The 21,649-nt window shown below is 44.4% G+C and overlaps 1 protein-coding gene across 4 annotated transcripts in view; it reads right to left on the bottom strand.

Moving 5' to 3' along the window:
* BCAS4 (breast carcinoma amplified sequence 4) overlaps positions 1-3,428 on the bottom strand; it is a 60,248-nt gene extending 56,820 nt beyond the window's left edge. The window contains exon 1 of one of the 4 annotated variants that reach the window (XM_019944025.3): positions 2,903-3,428. In XM_019944025.3, coding sequence (XP_019799584.1) covers positions 2,903-3,082 — 180 coding nt within the window. In that variant the 5' untranslated portion in view covers positions 3,083-3,428. The remainder of the gene's footprint in view (positions 1-2,902) is intronic. The other 3 variants (XM_033839795.2, XM_019944023.3, XM_019944020.3) reach the window with 3 other exon arrangements.
* Between the last annotated feature and the right edge of the window lie 18,221 nt (positions 3,429-21,649).

The raw sequence follows: 21,649 nt of genomic DNA, 5'->3' as shown, positions 1-21,649 counted from the left end.
CTAGGACTGGAGCTGGCTGGTCTGAGACTCCTACTGCTCCATTTAAAAGCCCAAAGTGGCCCTAGGACAGGGGCTGGTACAGGAGGCACTGGCTGCCCAGACCTGTTCCCAAACCAGACTTTCCCTTTCCAGTTCATTTGCCCATCTGCAAACAGCTTCAGCGCGAGGGACTGCTAATGAATTAAGCTTTAAGTAGAGGCTGCAAGCGACTCCAACCTGGCAGTTTTTGCTTCTTTGGGTAAATAAACTTCAGCAAGAGCTCTAAGTGGCTTTATTGCTGCGTGGAGCTACAGGGAGTTCGGCTCTTCATTACGGCCATTACAAACGAGCGTGAGCCAGCCTGCGTCTGAGTTAGAGAGAGCCCTGAGTGAGCAAATGAAGTTAATACATGCAGCTTCTCCTGAAGGCTGTCCCTAGTCGAGACAAGATGAGGCTGGGTTGAGCCGCTGGACACAGTGACACTTGCTGCTGAGAGCAAGGGAGAGAAAGAACACGAAAAATGCTCACGTTACTTAAACCCTTAAGCAGGTACCCAACCTAAATGCCCATCCCTGGGGGTGTGGTTCAGAAATTACAGGACATTCATAGGATGTTGCTTATTCGGTGAGGGCCTCAGTTTTCAGTTATGAAGTCGACATAACATCCTAGCCACTGGGTCACTGCCAGGATGCAATGACATAATCCATGGACAGAGTGCAGCACGCTGCTGGCACATAGTATGTGCTCAGAAAATAGGAGGAATTATTCTGAGATGGTGGGACACGAAGAAGCCAAGGAATGATGAAGACCTACACACTCTGATGCAGAAGCCGCCAGCGTCTCATGACTATCAAGTGCTTAAAACGTGGCTGGTCCACACTGAGATGTGCTGTAAGTTCAATCGTCCAAGCCTGATTTTGAAAACTTACTTCAGGACTTCCCTGGTGGTGCAGTGGTTAAGAATGCGCCTGCCAGTACAGGGGACACGGGTTCGAGCCCTGGTCCAGGAAGATCCCACATGCTGCGGAGCAACTAAGCCCGTGCACCACAACTACTGAGCCTGCACTCTAGAGCCCGCAAGCCACAACTACTGAGCCCGTATGCCACAACGACTGAAGCCCCTGTGCCTAGAGCCCGTGCTCCGCAACAAGAGAAGCCACAGCGATGACAAGCCCGCACATGCACAGCAGCGAAGAGTAGCCCCCGCTCGCCATAACTAGAAAAGGCCTGCACGCAGCAACAAAGACCCAATGCAGCCAAAAATAAATAAATTTATATATATATAAAAGAAGGAATCACTATATAAAAAAAGAAAACTTACTTCAAAGAATGTAAAAATCTCCTTAAATTTTTTTACGCTGATGACATGCTGAAAGGATATTTTGGAGACACTTATTTTAAATACATTGAAACTTGTAGATCTAAATCTTATAGTGTTTAATGTCAATTAATCTCAATAAAACTGGAAAGAATTAAATATATTGAAACTAATTTCATCTGTTTCTTTTCCCTTTTTTATATGGCTCCTAGAACATTTAAAATTACATGGATGGGGGACTTCTCTGGCGGTCCAGTGGTTAAGACTCCAAGCTCCCAATGCAGGGGGCATGGGTTCAATCCCTGGTCGGGGAACTAAGACCCCAGATGCCACGTGGCGTGGCCAAAAAAATAAAAAGAAAAAGAAAATTACATGGACGGCTCACATCTTTGGCCCAAATTATATTTCAATTGGAGAGCTCTTATAGATACATTCTGACATGGAAATATGTCCATACTATTTTTTAAAATTGAGATATAACTCACATACCATAAAATTTACTCTTTTAAAGTGTACGATTCTGTGGTTTTCAGTGAATTCACAAAGTTTTGCAACCATCAGCACTAATTCCAGAACTATTTCATCACTCTGAAAAGAAGCCCTATACCTTACCATTAAGTCACTCTCCATTTGTCCATGCTATTTTGAATAAAGAAAAGCAAGTTACAGAACATTATTCTAGTATCACGTGGGTTTTTTGGGTAAAAACTAATTATGTATAATTATTAGTATATATGCATACCTACATTTGTAAATGCATTTTTAATATGTTTGGAATGATGTACACCAAACTGTGAAAGATGGTTATCTCTGGGAACTAGAATTGAGGTGAGAGAGAAAAAGGAGAGGGTGCTTACCCTTTATTTTAAATACTTCTGTACTGCTTCTGAGATTTAAAGAGAGAATGGCTTGACTTTCTGGCCCTACATAACTCCTGGTGAACTTCGGTAAATAACTTTCATGGCACTGTCAACATACTGGCTTCAGCTGGAAGATAAAGAGGCTAGTTTTAGATCTACTTTTTGTTCTGTGCTTTTAAAATAGAAAGTACAGCCAGAGATGAGGTATTTTCCCTCCTAGCAACAGAAGCGTACCGAGGCCGGCAGCATCCTCGCACAGACGCAGCCTGCCCGCCTCCTCCCGGCATGTAGCATCAGCTCAGAGCAGAGCAGGCCGAGCGCCCGGGCAGGGGCAGGACCGGGAGTCAGCCTCCCCCGGGGCCCAGGCTGGCAAAGGGCAGCAGCTCCGAGCGCGCCTCAGTCTGGCATCCCGGAGGATGCTGGGGGTGTGGGGGCGGTCTCAGGTAGGGATGGGAAGCAAGTCTGGGCCCCCGAGAACCGGGGCTGGAGGAGAGGGCGGGCGCGACCTGACGCGCATCTCTGCGCGACGCCAGACAGCCACCGCTCCGCAAAGGAGGGACCCCTCGGACCTCCAGCGCGGGTCCGGAGCCCCAGCGCCAGGTACGAGAGAATGCTGCGGGGAAACCGAGGGTCCGGGTCCATCGCGCAAGGGGTCTCCATTCGTCCACTCCTCCCCGGGGGAGCGCAAGCCCTGGATCCCGCAACCCCAAGACCCGCCTACCCCACTTCCAACCCCGTCCCCTACCTCGGCCCCGGGCTCGGGGGTCAGGAAGAGCGCGAGCTCGCGCGCCCCGCTGCGCACGGGCTCCGGCCGATCGGCGTCCACGAGCAGCATGAGGAGCGCGGCAGAGTCCAGCTGGCGGCGGCTGCCCGGGAACCCGACGCCGCGTCCTGGCCTCGGAGCCCCGCCCCCGACCGGCTGCATGCCCCGTGGCCCGCCTGGCGGAGGCGGGGCAGGTGCGCACCCAGTGGCCGCGGCCCACGCCTCCCGGAACGCCGGGCCGAGCGGGCAGCGCCACCCAGTGGCGCGCGACGCTCACTACGCCCGGCCCCCGCACCACCTGGTAAACGATTCTCAAACTCGCTTTCAGATTGCAATCACCTGGGGCTCCTTCAAAACTTCCGAAGTCTGACGGCCACACACAACCTTTAGGGTTGGAACCTGGGCATCAGTACTTTTTATGTTCGCCAGGTGATTCTTACATAGAGCCAAGTTTGAGAACCATCGGTATAGACCACCCCTTTTCATTGGAATCCGGTGGAGCAGCGGTTCCAGCTCCCACAGCACTTTAGAATGCCCCGGGGAGTTTCTAAAAGCCCGGAAGCCAGGCCTCACCCCAGGCCGATTCAGCCGGAATCCCTGGGGGTGGGGCTTGGGCATCAGTTGTTTGTAAAGCTCCCCGGGTGGTTCCAGCGTGCATTCAGGATAGAGAACAGATATCTTAGAGGATCCTTTCATTTAAAGACCACCCCTCCCCGTCACCACCCCGCCCACAAGGCCTCTCCTAGGACAGCATCTTGTTTGCGCCAGGCGGACAGTCCGAAAAATTAGGGAAGTCGGGCGTAGCGATCCTCTTCCTCCCAGGGGCAGCTTTTAAAATAAGCTCCCCGGGGAATTCTACAGCGCACTAAATTGGACACAGCCCCGCACCCCTAGGAGGCTAGTCTAGACCCCTTAGAGGCTGAAGAGGGTGGGGTCCAAAGCAATGCTAGTGAGGAGAGTTCTAAAAAAGGTAACGAGGTATAGGGAAGTCTAGCGGTCTCATTTTTCCTATGATGTCTTTTAAAATGTTAAATTCGTTTTTAAAAATCGGGCTGCGCTCAGGGCTGCAAATAAATATACAGGACTCCCCTCACCCTCGTCCTGTTAAATCTTAATTTATATTTTATCTGACAACCTTAGGTAGGGGGCGGGAGCACATGATCTGTCTTTTGGGTAATCCATCACTGTACAGTTCCCACTTCCACAGCTTCCCACTGCTAATTTCTCGACATCGCCGCCCAAACATTCAGGCCTTCAGGCCAGAGTAATTTTCTGGAAAATTCTTGGCAAAGACTTGGGCCTCAGGTGCTAAGGAAAAGGATTTAATAGGAACTCACTGAACCCGCACGTGGCCATTCATTACTATGCTGAGGCGTCTGATGCTCAGAGCCCTTCTGTATCCCACACGCACCCAGAAACCCAGCTCCGACCCTCACCCTTACCGGCTGACTGGGGCCCTCCCTCGGAAAAGCCCAGAACCGGCCTCAGATTAGCCACAGTCCTGAGCACAGCAAACTTCCCCTGACGGACGAATTTCAGAAACATAATGCTAAGAAAAAAAGGCAAATCGTGAAGGCTCTGTAGGGCACGCTGCCATTAACATAAAGGTTTTAACACATGTGAAACCGCACTATATATTGTTTATGGATACAGACATGGAGTAAAAGTGTAAAGCCGGGCATGGGAGTGATGTACACCGCATTCAGGAAACTGGTTACTCTGGGGTGGGGGAGAGGAAACGGGGGAGGGATACAGGAGGGGTTTCAATTATATTTGTAACGTTTTATTTCTTCTGTTGATGTTTGTTATAGTATTTAAACTTTTAAAATGCCCAATATGACTCACTGGGAAAAAAACAAAAACCAACAAAACCCTGGGATATTAGCTAAAAGTGCTGCCCCGACCCCCTTTCCCTGGAGATGTGGGTCTGGGAAAGAGATCTTCGCTCTTCACCAGCCTCTCCGCGATTCATACCCTGGGCCACGCTGGCTAGCCAAGAGTCATTTTGTTTCTAGTCTTTTTTTCTAAATGTAATGATGCCTTAGAAACATTTTGCTTAGAACACAGATGCCCGGAAGCCCACCCCCACCTTTCGGAACCGCAGTCTTTGGGGCGAAGGGGAGCTGGGAACAGCTTTTAAAGCTCTGCCGTTGACTGTGATGCACGCAGCCCCCCGCAGGCTGAGAAGAGCCCCTCTCCGGTTAGTCCAGCTGGCTGTAGCCAGGGACCCCCGTGGGAGCCCGAATTAATGATTTTAAACAAAGAAGATGAATTTTTAAACAGCCTCCCCGGCCGCTCACAGGCGCTTGGGGTGACCCTGGGGCAGGCGGCAAGCCCGAGGCCTGGAATGCAGCCCGCCTGGGCCGCACCCTGCCCAAACCAGTTTGAACCAGCTGTGGGGATGGAGCCGTGGCGCGTCCCCACGAGCTCCCTCTGGCGCCCAAGACGGGCTCAGAGCGGCTGCTGCGGCCTCCTGCTCGGGAGTCCTCCGCGGGGCCAGGCAGCCGGCTCCCTCCCAGCCGGAGGTCGGGGCGCCCGTGGCCGCCTGGCCCCGAAGACCCCCCCGGGAGCTGCAGTGGCCCCCGGCTGGGCCCCGAGGCCACACATCCTTCCACCCCCGCACCCCCGTCCCATCTGGCTTCACCTCCAGCTACAAAATGGTTGCCTGTCTGTGTCTTTTCAAGGTCACCTCTGCCAGCTCAGGCCTCAGGCACACAGGGTTCTAGGTGCGCATCGTTCCCAAGCTCGGCTGCGCCTTGGAAACTTCCAGAAAATACTGACGCCGAGACCACTCCCCAGTGATTGGGATTTAATTGGTCGGGGGCGTGGCCTCGGTTGGGGAGGTTGAAAGGATGCCCCAGGTGATTCTGATCTGTGCAGCTCCAAAGCTGCTTAACTCCGCGGGCCGTTTCTAAGGCCCGTTGGTCTCATTGGGAACGTCCTGAAAGCTTACTAAGTGCCAGGCTCTGTTCAAAACTCTTCACAGAGACGCCCGCCTTGAATCTCCTCCGCACCCTGTGAGGCAGGGAGGCTCTGCTGATGCCCCTTTTAGAGTGAGGAAACTGAGACACGGAGAGGTTAAGTCACTTGCCAGGGATTATAATCGGTCAAGGGAAGAACCCAGGTCCTTACCTGCTACTCACGCTACACCACTGCCTGTTGCAGGGAAGCCTGGCACTGGGAAAGCTGGTGGCTGCCCTGCCCCTCTGCCAGCCCCCCCTTTTCACTGCCCTCCCAAAGCACCTGTAGCCACCTCTCTTCCTGCTCTTAATTCCCCAGTACTCACCAAGTGAAGTTCAAACACCTCCACCCCCCAAGCCTCCCTTTCTACTGCTTTTCTCTTTGAACCCTAAGATGCAAATGGGAGCCCACAGAGCAGAGTCAGGGCCCGGAGGAGGTAAGAGAGACACTTGGAGTACAAACTGTTAAGGGGGTCTCCCGGTCAGGATTGGCCCCAGGGAGTGAGGGTCTCCTTTCCTTGTGTGCCCTGGGCATCTCGCCTGCCTCACCTGAGTCCTGGCCCTGCCACACAGCCTGCCGTTATAGACCAAAGGTTTGTGTTCCCCCAAGTTCATACATTGAAATCCTAACCCCAAGGTGATGGTCTCAGAAGGTGGGCCTTGTGAATGGAATTAGTGCTCTTACAGAGGTGACCCAAGAAGACCAGGCTGGGGTGTCTAGTCCACAGGAAGATCTGTGCCCCCATCACCTTCACAAAGGTTAACTCGAAGACAAAGGAGCTCTGCAGAAAAAAATATATATATACACATATATATTTATATAAAAGAAAAATATAAATATAAAAAATATATACATATAAAAGAAAAATTAAAAAAAATTAAGAGACCCCAGGAGAACTCCCCTGCCCTTACCACCGTGTGAGGACACGCAGAGAAGTCAGCTGCCTGCAATCCGGACGCAGGCCTTCACCAGAACCTGACCCTGCTGGCACCCTGATCTTGGGCTTACAACCTCCCGATCTGTGAGAAATGAATGTCTGCTGTTCGTAAGCCACGCAGGCTATGGTGTTTTGTTACTGCGCGGCCCAAACGAAGGCATCTGTAGGTGTGTTAGATTTGCACAACGTCGTGCTTAAATACCTGCATCTTTCAATGGTACCTTTTACAGTTCACACGTTCAACTGTGGCTTCTCTCGAAAAGAAAGGGAAGCTCAGGAAACCGTGGGCCTGCCCTGCTGCAATTAAGAGCTGCCCCAGTTTGCAGTCTCCCCACACCCTCTCTGACCTCTTGGTCTGTGAAAGTGTCTGGGTGTTGCTTCCGGGGTCCCCTGAATATGCCCCAAGTCTGCCGGGCTCCACATGGACGTCCAGCGTTTCCGTCTGCCCCTGGGCCCACTGCCCTCCCTGCCTTCCACGCAGCCTTCAAGGTCGCTCTTCCAGGGCCCTTTTTCTGACCCGCAAAGAGATGAGCCCTTTAAGCTTACCTTCTGATACTTTCTACCTTCGGCTAAGTTGAAAGTAAGGCCACCATCAGACAGAAGTTTCCTGGAGGACAGAACACTCGTCTCGGGCGTTTTGGGGGGCTTGCTGTAGGAGTCCAGTGGCTGCCTTTGCACCTAGAAGTCAGTCCTCAATAAACACATTCATCTAAAGTTTGGAGTCACTTTCCTGCTTAGTGTCTCTGTTTCGCCACCAGCAACATGATTTAGAACACCACCCCTCTTGATAGAAGCATGGTGAAAACCCAGGTTTTAAAAGCATTTTCCTATCACAGTTTTGAAATGATCTCTCTATGGTAATAGGAGATAGCACATCCCCTTCGTTCCCTGTAAAAGAAAAGCTTCTGATTCCCCTCAGGCATTTGATCCGTTTTTCTCTGCGCCTTTTCTTTCCACAACAGAGCTGCACAAAGGGGCTCGTAGCTTTGGAGGCAAGAGGCCAAGCGTCGAGACTCAAAGTGCTCCCTATGTGTCGACGTTTGGCTTTCCAGCTAGAGCTGCCCCGGTCCTGGAAAGTGAGGGGAGAATCCTGGGTTTAGAGGAAAGAGGCATTTCCTTCCCCCTCCAGCTACTGAAATGTGGGTCCCAGGCTGTTTGTTCTGCCTCCATTTAAACAGACACTGGAGGGAAAAGACCCTGCCCAGCAAGGTGTGAAGTGGCCGGGCTTCGGTGACCCAGGCGGAAGCTTAGCGCCTTCTGTAAATTCTCCTGCAGGCTCTGGCAGTCCTGGGCGTTACAGGCCCACCACCCCTAATGCAACCCCCCTGGGGCCAGACATGTTTCGGAATCAGAACTCCTGGGTTTAGAATGTTAACATGGAGCACATAGGACACCCGAGGTGACAACTCCAGGACGAGTGGGGCAGCACCCTGTTATCAGACTTCGTATTTCTCAGTAGAATGTATGAATAGTCCCCTTATATGAGCTCATTAAGGGTCTTAAATAAATCTCATGCCAGTCCGGCTCAGGTTCTGCTGGTCAATGCATTTCTGCTGGCCCGATGGGGAAAAAAGCGAATGGTTTTCAGTTTCCTGGATTTCAAAATTTCAAAAAAAGGAATTATGGACTTGACTTTCTGTTTCGCAGTTGGGGAAACTGAGGCTCAGGAAACTGTGGCCCAGGCCCATGTATGTAACTGCATGGAGTTGGGTTTCAAGCCCATGGCTCTTTCATCTATATCACACTGAGATGGATCGGAATACGTCAGAAGATGTTAGAAAGTAGTTAAGTGCCCTGGTAAAACAGTATTCATTAGACTATTTGGGACATTGGAATATATTTGTTTCTTGCTTCAGGAACCTGTATCTCTATTCACTAGGATTCAAAGGCCCTTAAGTGTCTTTGGAGTACAGGGTACGGCATTGTGTACACAGTAGGTGTGTTCCATAAAAGAGATCCTGCTCTATATGAAACCTGCAGGCATCTCAGCAGCAAATAAGCTGAGAGGGGCCCCTGGTTGTAACAATGGCCATCAGCAAACACAATGATATTTAGCAGAAAAAAAAGTATTTACTTTTTTGAGGATTATTGAGGATGTGGGAAACCTCGTCTTCAGCAGTTCATGTGACAACCACAGAGAATTTTTTAATTGATTTTGAGTTTAACTTAAGATATTGAAATAACACAGCTGCTAAAGAGCAAATGAGGATGAGGATGCATTAACTAAAAAATACAGAATGCAGTACAAAGAGCTAGAAGTGGACTGTCTTCTGGCCCCTGGAGGGCTCCTGCTGGGTACAGAATGTACCTCTGGGAGGGAACAATGCACAGTGACTAACAGCACAGGCTCTAGAGTCAAACTGTCTGGGTTCCATCCACCTAAAAGCTGTGTGACCTTGGCAGAATTACTTAACTTCTCTGTGCCTGAGTTTCCTCATCAGTAAAATGGCATGATACAACTTCACAGCATTGCTGAAAAGATTCAATGAGACAATCTACAAAAAACTTCTTTAAACACTGGCTGGCATACAGTAAGTGCTCAATAAATCCTACATTATAAATGGAATATTGACAAACTGGAGTGTTTTCAAGGGAGGACAAAGAAGATGGCCAGATAGATAATATAGCTGATGGTGGCAAGGTTTTGGTCACCAAGAATGCATTTGATAAATGTCTGTTGAGACAAACTGAACATAAAGTCAGTTTATGACTGACTTTATGTTCATGTGATGCTCATGTGACCTTACGACATGTAATGACAGTTTGAAGGATCAGGAGCTGTTTTGCCAGGAGAAAGCTTGGATTATCTAAAGGAAGATCGCAAGGAAGGGGTTGATGAATTCCGTGGGGCTGCTGAGAGAAGAATGACAACTGAGCCAGGGACATGAAAAAACAGAGAAACCCCACCTGCCTAGCTGTGCAGAACACCACTCACATAGACAACGGCGTGCATGGCGTCCCCTGGAGTTGTGTGGAATTCTAAGATCCCAGCCCACTGGCGTACATCACATAATCCCCAAGTACGGGGGGAGCCAGAGGATACGATGGGTTATCATTCCCATGATGAAGTTACTGATTAGTTGACTTGGAGTTAATCAAAAGGGAGATTATCTTGGGTGAGTCCGACCTAACCAGACAAGTCCTTAAAGAGGCTTTCGAGGTCAGAGCTGGAAGGAGTCAGGGAGGCGCACCCCTGCTGGCCTGGAGGAAAGCAAGCAGTCACACTGTTGTGCACCCCTCTGGGGGCCGCGGAGCAAGGAACAGCTGGTGCCTCCAGGAGCCCAGGGCCTCAGACCTACAAATGCAGGAACTAAAATCGACCTGAATGTGCTTGACATTGGATGTGGACTCGAGCCTCAGACAGCTCCAGCGGCACCTTCACTATAGCCTTGTGAGAGAGACCCTGAGCCATGGAGCCGGGTAACTGTACTGAGACTCCTGACCCACAGAAATTGAGATAACAAACGTGTGTCGTTTTAAGCCTCTGAGTTTGGGGGAATTTGTTAACACAACAAAATAAAACAAGTACACAGGTATGACTAAAGGGAAGCGGACTTCACCTTAAAGTGAAGGGGGAAGTTTCCGAAGGTGAGTTGTATGTGAATAAACAGATGGGGTCTCCGAGGGGTGAGGCTCCACCTCGGGGGCAATTCAAGCAGAGTCGGGCCGTCTCCTCCTAGACAGGGACAGTATAGACAGGGTTTCTGCTTTGGTTGAAAATTCACCTCTAGATCACTGGTTCCTAAACTTGAATGTACCAGGTGAATGACGCGTCACCTGGGGATTTTGGTAAAATGCAGATTATGATTCAGCTGGTCTGTCCAGTCACTTGAAACCACTATTCTTCAAGAACTGTGAATTAGAAGCCAGAAGAATTTCTGATGGTCTCGGAAATTTCTTTTTTCAAGTATCTTCTTTCCAAGGATACAGTGTGACAGCAGGTCCACTAGATGTTAGCTCCATGAGGTCAGGAACTGCACCCTCTTGTTCACTGCTGTGACCCCCCCAACTGCCACAAAGTCCACATGGCACAGTTCATATATTTTGAATGAATGGGGTTTGTGAATCATTTTTTAACAACTTTATTGAGCTATATAGTTCACATACCATACAGTCCCCCTGTTGAAAGTATACAGTCAATGGTATAGACTAAAGTACATACACAGAGTTGGGCATCCATCACCATAGTCCATTTTAGAACATTTTTATCATCCAAAAAAGAAACACTAAAAAAGAAAGAAAGAAAGAAACCCTACACTACTTAGCCATTGCTCCCCAAACCTCCCATCTACTTCCGGCCCAGGCAACCACTAATCTAATTTCTGTCTGTATGAATTTATCTATTCTGGACATTTCATATAAATGCAATCATATGTTGTGGGACCTTTTGCGTCTGAGTTCTTTCACTTAGCATGAAGTCTTCAAGGTCCATCCATGTGGTGGCACACATCAGACCTTTACTCCTTTTTGTGGCCCCCAAATATTCCATTATATGGACGGACCACAGTTTGTTTATTTATTCCTGAGTTGATGGACACAAATATATTAGAAGTCAAAAATGAATAATTACTTAACCTCAGAGTGTGAAAGCATTTCTTATTTTGATACAAAATTCAGAAGCCATAAAAGAAAATTTCAACTATAGAAAGATGAAAAGTTTCTGCACGGCAAACACTACTCTAAGCATATTCCAAAATAATATAAGAAATGTTCGATATCTTGATTGTGGTGGTGGTTATATGGATGTATTCTATTTGTCAAAATTCATTGAACTGTCCATTCAAAGTACATTGTATTGGAATAAATTATACCTCAATAAAGTTCCTTGTTAGGAAAAACAATATGACAAGAGGGGAAAAAATATTTGCTGATACACAGTCAAGGTGTAATCTTCAACTATAAAGGACTTCTGGAAAATGATAAGGAAAACGTCAAATGAGCAAAGTATATGCAAAAATAATTGAAAGAAAAGCTAATTCAAGTAGATTATCATCATATGAAAAGATGTTTGACCTCCTTCATTATAAGATACATTCTTCAACCATCAGAGTGGTGAAAATTCACAGGTTTGGCAAGGTTATGGGCAATCCCACTCTTTGTTGGCTGGGTTATACAAATTGACACACAAACCAGCAGACTCTATTGAAATTACAAATGCATGTGCATTTTGCTCAGTAATTCCTCTTCTAGGTATTTACCTTACAACTATATTTCAGCATGTGCAAAATGACTTATGAATACAATTATTAATTACCACATAGCTGCAGTGGCAAAAGAATTGATACAAACTAAAGGTCCAGCAATAAGGGATTGTTTAATATATTAAATTGGTTGCATGTAATGGAGCTGCAAAAGTGAATGGGGATTAAATGCAACGTGGTATCCTGGACTAGATCCTGGAACAGAAAGAAGACATTAGTGGAAAGCTGGTGAAATCCAAATAAAGTCTAAAGTTCAGTCAATAGTAATGTACTGCTATAGACTGAATAGTTGTTTCTTCCCCCTTTCCCAAATTCATATGTTGAAGCTCTAACCCCTAGTGTGCCTGTATTTGGAGATGCGGTCTCTAAGAAAATAACTGGGGTTAAATAAGGTCATAAGGGTGTGGCCCTGATCCTATAAGATTCGTGCCTTTAGTGTCCTTATAAGAAGAGATGCCAGAGAGCTCTTTTTCCCTCCCTCTCTCTCTTGCACAAAGGAGAGGCCATGTGAGAACACAGGGAAACAGCAGCAGCACCTTGGTCTTGGACTTCCAGCCTCCAAAACTTTGAGAAAATAACTTTCTGTTGCTTAAACCACCCAGTTTGTGGTGTTTTGTTATGCAGCTGGAGAGGACAAAGACATGTACCAATGTTAATTTCTAGTTTTGACAAAGGTACCATGGTTATATAAGATGTTAGCATCAGAGGAACCTGGGTGATGCTGTACTATCTGTGCAACTTTCCTGTAAATCTAAAACAATTCCAAAATTAAAAGTTTGTATTTAGAAAAAGGAATGGAAATAAATGAATGGGGAAGAATTTTATCTAGTGATAAGGAAAGAATTACCAAAGATATATTAAATGAGAAAACCAAAGGGTAGAATATGCTGTTTTTATATAATAATAAGAGGGGACATAGTATATTTTCATACTGTCTGATTTACATTAAAAATCTATGAAAAAAAAATCTATGGAGAGATAAGCAAGAAACAGAGCATAATTGGTACCCAAGGGAAGGGAATGACAGTTGGGTGAACTGGGGACCAAAAAAGGTGAAAGTGTTTTCACTATGTACTTTTAAAAACTTTTTTTGGTTGTTTGAACCATGTGAATTTATTTACCATTCGAATAACTAAATTTGTAAAAAATAAACAATTGGGGAGGAATAAGAGGGCTTGTCTACAGAAACTAAAATGTATTTTAAAGCTTCAGTAATCAAAACAGCATGAAATTCTTCCAAAGCAGACAAGTAGATTAACAAATCATGATTTGGCCAAAACAAACCCAAGAACATGTAAGAAACTAGCAAATGATAAAGGTGGAATTACAATTCAATGAGAAAGTAGTGTCTTATTCAATACATTATGATAGAACAATTAATGGAGAATTTAAACCAAAAAAAAATCTCATCTCTTAGTTTAACCAAAGATTAGATGGCCAAAGAATTATCAGATGGATTAAATATTTAAATGTAAAAAAAAATCATAGAAATATGGAACTTAGACTAAAAGCTGGGTAGGCATTTATATAATTTGAGAGGGAAACTACTAGAGAAAAGAATAAAGAATTTTACCATGGACAATAAGAAATTCCTACAGAATAAATACAAAAGCCAATGATACACACAGTTAGGAGCAAATGACTAATTAGGAAAAAATGATGACCAAAAGGTTGACTTCCTTAATCTACAAAGCACTTCTATATTAAGAAAAGACTGATACCTCAATTTTTAAAATGTTATGCAAAGGACCCAAACGGAGAAGCTAATAAAAGAAGAAATACTAATAAACAGTTTTTAAAAAGCCCTTCAAACTAATAATCAAAGGTATGTAAAGCAAAATAAAGAGACGCTTTTTTCCCCTATTAAGTAGGAAAAGCATAAAAATAATAAATCTGGTGTTTTGGAGGGGAAAACAACTCACACATACCCCTGGTGAGGAATTAAATTAGAACAACCTTTCCGGAAGGAAACTGGATATATTCATGAACCAATGCCCCCTCCTTCTCCAAAACAAAAAAAAAAAACAAACAAAAAAACACATGCGTTGACCTAATGATTTCTCTTCTAGGAATTTATCCTAAGTAATTAACTGAACAAAGAATAAAAATATGTATTTACAAAGCTGCTCACCACAGCACTGTTATAATTGTGGGAAAAAAATGGAAACAGCAAACGAAAGGGAATTGGTTTTATTAAATGAGGGTTCATCTATACAATGAAATACAATGAAGCCATTATAAAAGATGTAGAGCTGTATTGACAGAGCAAAGACATTCACAATATATTGCCCTCTGAAGAAAGCAAATTACAGAATAATTTAGATGTATGTAAGATCCTGTTTCTGTCAAAATCCATATTAGGTAATATATATCATTGTGCATATGTACTGAAAAACTTAAGAGTGGTTATCTCTGAATAGTGCTTTTTTGAGGGGGTGACTCTTTTCTTTCATATACTTTTTTCCCTAAAATTTCTTCTGGAATCATATATTACTTCACTGGACACACAGCTTCCTTAGCCAGTCTAGTTTTTGTAAGAGATAGTTATATATGCAAATATATTTTTCTCTGAAGCTCTGAGTTAACTGTAAGGACCAGAAATGAATATTAAAAAAAACCTTGCCTCGAATTTTGACTTTTGCTTTTGATGAAGAGAACATCTAGGAATGAGTACTTCAACAACAACAACAAATTATAAAAACAATTAGCCCTAGGAAGAACAGAGTAAAAATAAGCATGATGTCAGTTTGCCAAGGAGACATCATGGTTCTGAGAAGTCCTAATTGAGAGCAAACTATTGGACTGGAAATGAGCAACAACTCAGGAATAAATTATGCATGGCCACTGTTAAATATTTTATCCATCCTTAACCATTATTTATCTTCGCAAGGCTAAAAGAGGAAAGACAAAGAAAATACTCAGATAGTAAGCATTATCAGTCTTGTCATCTTTCCTCCATCCTAGAAGCCATCAACATTCAGGCACAAACCCTGCAAAAGAGGAAAAACTCTAACCATGATCACAATAAGCAATCGGCAGGCTGAACTTGAACTTCACGACTTGATTAAGGGATGTCAAGGTGACCTCACCTTCTGCATCCAGTTTGTCACATCCCTCAAAATCATGAACATTTCACTCTGCTTAACATGCTGTTTTAAAAATGAACGTTTATGAATTCTTGGCGACGTCCAGGCAAAGGGGTTTTGTGTTCCCCTGGTACCCACGCAGTGAGCGGGAAAGGACAGCGAGGATATTTGAGGAGCTGTCAGGAGTTGATGTAGCCCATTCAGCCCTTTGCCATTTGGCCAGCTTCCCAGCCACTCTGCCTCCTCCCCTGGCTCTCTCCCTTCACTGTTGATTTCTTCCCTCTCCGCCGTCTGCTTGGCTGATGGAGGCCCATGCCAGTCCCACTGGGCACGGGCCCTGTGAGCACCAGTCAAGGCCCCGTGGTGGTGGAGGGAGGACATGGACGCCAGCTCGCTAGAAAAACCCTCACGGGCCGCAACGGAATTGCGAAGACTTTATTGCAAAGGTTTGACTGTTGCCTTCCACAAGGGAATGAAACATTTTTACGATGGCCATTTTGGGGTGAGATTTGTTTGGAATCATTTTTCAAGTATTGTCTGGCATTTTGTATATGCGTGTGTCAGAAGCGTACATTACGTTGTTATCCTTTTTTGGGGGGTGGGTGGGAAGGCGGGGCTGCACCAGGTGGCATGTGAGATCTTAGCTCCCCAAGCAGGGATTGAACCTGTGTCCCCTGCAGTGGAAGTGCAGAGTCTTAACCACTGGACCGCCAGGGAAGTCCTTTTTTATCCTTTTTTTTTTCTTTTTGCATTACACTAATGTTAATTCCACATTCTGGCAGACCAGATGTGTATGTGTGTGTGTGCGTGTGTGTGTGTGTGTGTGTGTGTGTGTGTGTAAATGCATGTACCCAATTTAAACATCAACTAGTTAAAAGTTGTCTGTATGGGTGTTTTTAGTTTTTTTAATGTCTATTAATTTTATTTATTTATTTATCTATTTACCTATCTATTTATTTATTTATGTATTGGGGGTATAGTTGCTTTATGTATGTTTTTAAACCAAGAATCCTTTTCCACATTTTTCTGCTTTACCAGATAGAGATTCAAACAAATGAAATCTACCTTGTTAAGTTACCTGGTGTGGATTGTTACTCCTGAGAGTGACTGATTGGGGATTCTGATTCCAGATGATTCTGGCGTTAGTCACTGATCCACCCGGGAAGCAACACTGACCAGGACTGCTGTTCCCATGCTGTCATCATCACGGCATTGTTGGAGGCCCACATTCTAAAGCCCTCTCCTTCAAGCTCCCTTTACCCATGCGTGGCAGGTATTTACCAAGTTAATGATTTAGTTTCTGAGTCACTAAGCATACAGATTTTTGCTGGAGTCACCCCGGGTACATACCTGAGACAGCAGCTGAAGGCCTCTGGGAATGTTGGGGAAAACCTGATTTGCGACTGACTACCCTACTGTAGATTTAAAGCTAGCACGCGCTGGCAGGACAGAAAGCCTGGGAACAGAACTCTTATGTTCCATAAGAACAGTGCCCTGTTTCATCTGAGTGGAACCTGTTCCAGGTCTTAGTGGAACAATGCCATAAAAGCTATTTCCTTGTCGTTTCAGGCATTGCTAGGAGATGGGCTGGAAAAGGAATGCTGTACTGATACAATCTGTGAGTTGTACTATTAGTCAAATTCTAGCCTTTTTTGGTCTTCTCTTTTGGTGGATAGCCCAGAACAAAAATCCAACCTGGAGTTTTCAGAGGCTTATTTTCTGCACACCTCTAATGATCTGTGTGGGGAATTACCATATTCGATCAACCTTGAGATTCTGGAAAGTCAGATTATACTAATTTAAGGAAGTGGAGTCCCTTGCACAGGGGGCTGGAGACTGAAGCTTACTTTCGCCAAGTTAACAGTACAGTGGATGCCAGATGAGTAGATGAAGGCTTTCCGTACATCTTTATGAATTTCAGAAGACCTTAGAAGCCATGCTCATTAAAGCAGTTCTGCTAAGAGTGAAGGAGAGATACAGATGGATCTGAGGACTTCTCAGACTGTAATATGCACGGGAAGCACCTGAGGAGAGCTTGTTAAAATGCAGATCTCTGGGCTCCACCAGCAGAGGGTCTATTCAGCAGAACCGAGGTGGGGCCTGAGCATCTGCATCTCTAACTTCCATACAAGTGATGCCGAAGCTGCTGTCTGGGGACCACACAGTTGGAGGACTACTTTGGGCTGGTCGCTGAATCCCTCTGGACCTCAGCCATCTCCCTGAGAAGTGGACAGCACAGCTGACATTCAGAGCGCTTATTAATCCTCAGGCACTGTCCTCAATCCTCGCGGTGACCTATGAGGAGATGGTTTCACAGTAAAGGAATGAGAGCCTTTGATGGTCCATGGTTCTGAGCTTCTGAGACAGCGTTGGCAAACTGGTAGCCTGCAGGCCAGCTGGGGCTGGCCGGTCTGTTTGGTCTGTCTCACAAGTTGTTTTAAAAATCAGGATGTTCCACGGGAAATGCTGGATTTCTGGTATCTTCTTAAAAGTTCGAAGAGCTGGCAACGCTGGGCCCATACATACCCAAGTGGCAACAACGCAGTGGGGTGTGTGTGTAAGGGGAGACTGGCTTACCAGTCCCACCCACCCTACCCCATTCCAACCCCTTGGGAATCACATTTACCCATTACTCTAAGACCACGATTCTCTTGTTTCTGTATTTCAAAAGTAATGAATTTTGAACTTTCTGCCATTTCAGATTAAAGTTTCTATGTACTCTTTATACATTACATTTGTATCAGATTTAGTTACGGTAAATACAATCAAAATAAAACAATAATATCTGAAAACACAAAAGCAAACGTTGCCATTATTATGAGATTTAAACTTTTCCATCAAATTCAGAACAGGCCACTAGACCCCAAATTTCATTTCCACTTTTACCATTTTCCTTTGACAGAGGACTGCCCTCTGTCCCCATTTACCTTTTGCACAGTACCTTATGCTTTGAACTCTCTCCTTGACGAGAAATGTACACCCAAATACTCTTAAAAAAAGCTGCAACTGACGCCACTGTGTTCACTTCCCTTTCACAGGGTCCTTCTTTTGTGAGGTGACAGCACCCTGATTCCCTGATTCTTCTTTGAGGAACACCCCTCACCAACCCAGCGCAGATGTGGGCTCAGGACCCAGAGCCAGAGAGAGTGGGCTCTGAGGCTTTGGCTGTGATTGGTGGGGAGCGGAGGCTCGCTTCCGGGTGGGTAGTTAATGACAGAAGGTACACTAGAGTTGCTGCAGGCCATTTTTGTCACCACAAAGGGGTAATTTGTCTGAGAAAACGCGAAGCAAGAAACAAATTCTAGCTTGTGTTGTAAATACAGCAGCCACTCGCTCCGTGTGGCTATTTAAATTTAAATTCATTAATTAAAACTACATAGAGTTAAGAATTCAGCTTCTCAGTTGCACAAGTCACATCTCAAACATGCAGTATCCATGTGTGGCCTAGTGACTCCCATGTGGACTGAGCAAATGAGCAAATAGGCCACTCCCCTCATTGTATTAAGTTCTACCAGCCGCACCGTTAGATAATATCTGTGCTGAAGTTCTAGCCCTGACTATTCAGCTACGTGAGCCAATAAATCTCTTTTTAGTGAAGCCATTCGAGTTGGATACGCTCATGATCGAAAGCCAGAAGCCTTCAGTTAGCGCTCTAGAGAACACGACCGCAGGATTTAAGTTTCATTGGGGATGGTTTTCTTCCTCTCAGGTCAGTGCCAGAAAAAATAATCACTGGGTCCACAAAAAGTACTTAAGCAAATGACACTCAAGAATATTCATGCCATTTCACCATCTTCTATTGTTTCTCCAATCAGAAAACAATTAAGACATAGAACGGATGGATCTGAAAACAGATACACTTCCTAAGTCCCCGTTCACGTTCATCAGCTTGAGAATAATTAAGAATACAAGAACTGTTTTCCCCCCACTGAAAAGCGTTTTAACATGAACAATATTGAAATAAAATGACATGTGCCTTCTGACACGGTACAATGAGGATATAATATATCTGTAGTATTCTTGCCAAAAATGCGTAACTTGAATTTAATTATGAGGAAACAGACAAACCCACACTGAGGGACAGTCTACAAAACTTGTCTTTACTTTGAAAAAATGTCAATATTATGCAAGACAAAGGAAAGCTGAGGAACTGTTCCAGATTAAAGGAGATCAGAGACATGACACCTGAATGCGATGCATGATTCTGGATTAGACCCTGGATGGAGGGACGATTTTTCTGCAGAGGACACTACGGGGGCAACTGGTGAGATTCTAGTATGGTTTTGTGTAATAAATATTACTCTATCAATGTTAAATTTTTTGAATTTGATAACTGAACTGAGGTCGTATACAGGAATGTATGAGAGAATGTCCTTGCTCTCAGGAAGATATATGCCTGTCTTTAGGGGCTTAAGGGGCTGTGATCTCTGCAACCAGTTCTCAGACGTTTCAGGAAAAATGGAGAGAGAAAGCAAATGTGGGTATGATCGGGGTGAAGGGTATAAACTGTACTTTCCATGCAGCTCTTTTCTAAGTTTGAAATTATTTCAAAATAAAAAAGAAAGCAATGCAGTGCTTTTTTCCCCCCCTAGGAAAAAAAATATACTAGTATTTTCCATGGCAAATTTCTCAAGTGGAAAACAAAGTGCTTCACAAGAGTTTTTCAAATAGTGCATCCTGAAATTGTTTGGGGATGGCCCAATAAACATTTAAAAAATGGAACAGAAAATCAGCATTTTTCATGTAATGGTTTCACTTTGTGAAACTTTCAATTATATATAGGTGTGTAGTACACCCATCCTTACACATGCATACACACATCTGTGTACTGGATCACAACATTCAATGCATTTCCTACTGTGGCGTGCAGTTTTTAAACAATGTTTGAAAGCCATTATACTACAGTATCTTTAAGATAGTGACTCACAATTTACCTAAAACACCTTAGTTTGTACCTGCTGTCCTGGCATAATTATACATTACAGTCACTCATTTTCAGCCACTTTAATTTCTTTTTATAACCAAGTACCGTATGAATAAATATGCTTTGTGGACAAAAAAGAATTTTAGCCTTTTTAAAAAAAAATAATAAGAAGAATTATGTATTATTTGTATAATTGAAAAAAATTTTTAAGTTATCTTTACTAACACTATATTAAATAACTTTGCTATCCATCCCTTGGGATTATAATGAACTAGATAACTATAATGAACTAAAAAAAAGATTTTCTATTACACGGAGAACTAAGAAAGCTTTTTAAAATGGGAAAACACCTAAATACAGCTTGTAAATAAAATACGAACTCTATTTAATATTAATTTATAAAATACACATCAAATTTTGTAAAGTAACTGGACAAACACATTAGCTTTTAAAAATATATTATGTAAATCTTGTTTACAGGGAAGAACTTGGTAGACTACTACACACTAAGGGCTTTTCAATTATTAAATCTAACAGACTAATTTCCTTTCTTTTACCTTGTAATAGCTAGTCAGACACCCACCCAATTACAGCACTTAAGTAGCATGTAATATAGCTAGAGGCACAACTGATGTATGCTTTACCTTACAGGTAACAGTCACCATCAGCAAGTGATATGCTGTCACAAATAACAAGGTCAAGACTTTCTACGTCTTCCAAGTCAGGTGCTCCCCAATCTGCTGAGCTGCCGAAGTCACTGACACACACACAACCCTTAAAGCTTTGTCACCCACAATTAAACCTTTCATCAGTCTAAAAGATGGGAATATCAGAGCAAACAACCAGTTGCTGCTAACCATTAATTCAAGCACCTTAAGGCAAACGACCAGAACAGGGTTAGCTTTTCCTTATACATTTCTATGACTTCGATGATTTTTTCCTCAAATGTAATTTTTTACCCAGACTGGAAACATGGAAGCAGCAGGGATTTAGGATACAAAGAGCACTGGGGTCGTATTTGGGGATGAAAAGGGTCTTTTAGTTCCATACCATTGTTTCATGGACCCCGAAACCAAGTGCATCAGGTACTGAGCGCAACAGTCTGCACCAATGGATGATGTGAAGGGTTCTATGTACACGATGTTGAATTTTTACTCAGAAGACTTTCAGTTTTTAAACTGGCGGAAGGAATCGGTTATTATCCTGCATGCTGGATGGCAGAGGAGTTAGTGCAGAGATCGACTGAGCCAATGACCGGGTGACTAATTTGGGATTAGACTTGGCTCAGGAAGAGGGTGTGTTTTATCTCAGGCCTTTTACAGTGTTCAGCATAAAGTGAACTCAATCCATATAGGCAATACCTGTACCTGGGGTGGTAATAAAAAGTGTAACAAAGTGAATTTGAATTCAGAAGAGAAACTTTCACTTTACAAACAACTTTTGCCTTATTTCAAATAATCTTAAACAATGTAAGTGATAATTCTATATGGATATCATGCATAACCTCTCACATTATCAGAATTTAACTATATTTTAAATGCCCTAACCCTAACCCTAACTCTAACCCGGGCCCTCGGCAGTGCAAGCGCGGAGGCCTAACCACTGGACCGTCAGGAATTC

This window comes from Tursiops truncatus, chromosome 15, assembly GCF_011762595.2.
Source record: "Tursiops truncatus isolate mTurTru1 chromosome 15, mTurTru1.mat.Y, whole genome shotgun sequence".
Taxonomy (NCBI): domain Eukaryota; kingdom Metazoa; phylum Chordata; class Mammalia; order Artiodactyla; family Delphinidae; genus Tursiops; species Tursiops truncatus.
The sequence above is the reverse complement of the archived record's forward strand: the minus strand, read 5'-3'. Positions and strand labels throughout refer to the sequence as shown.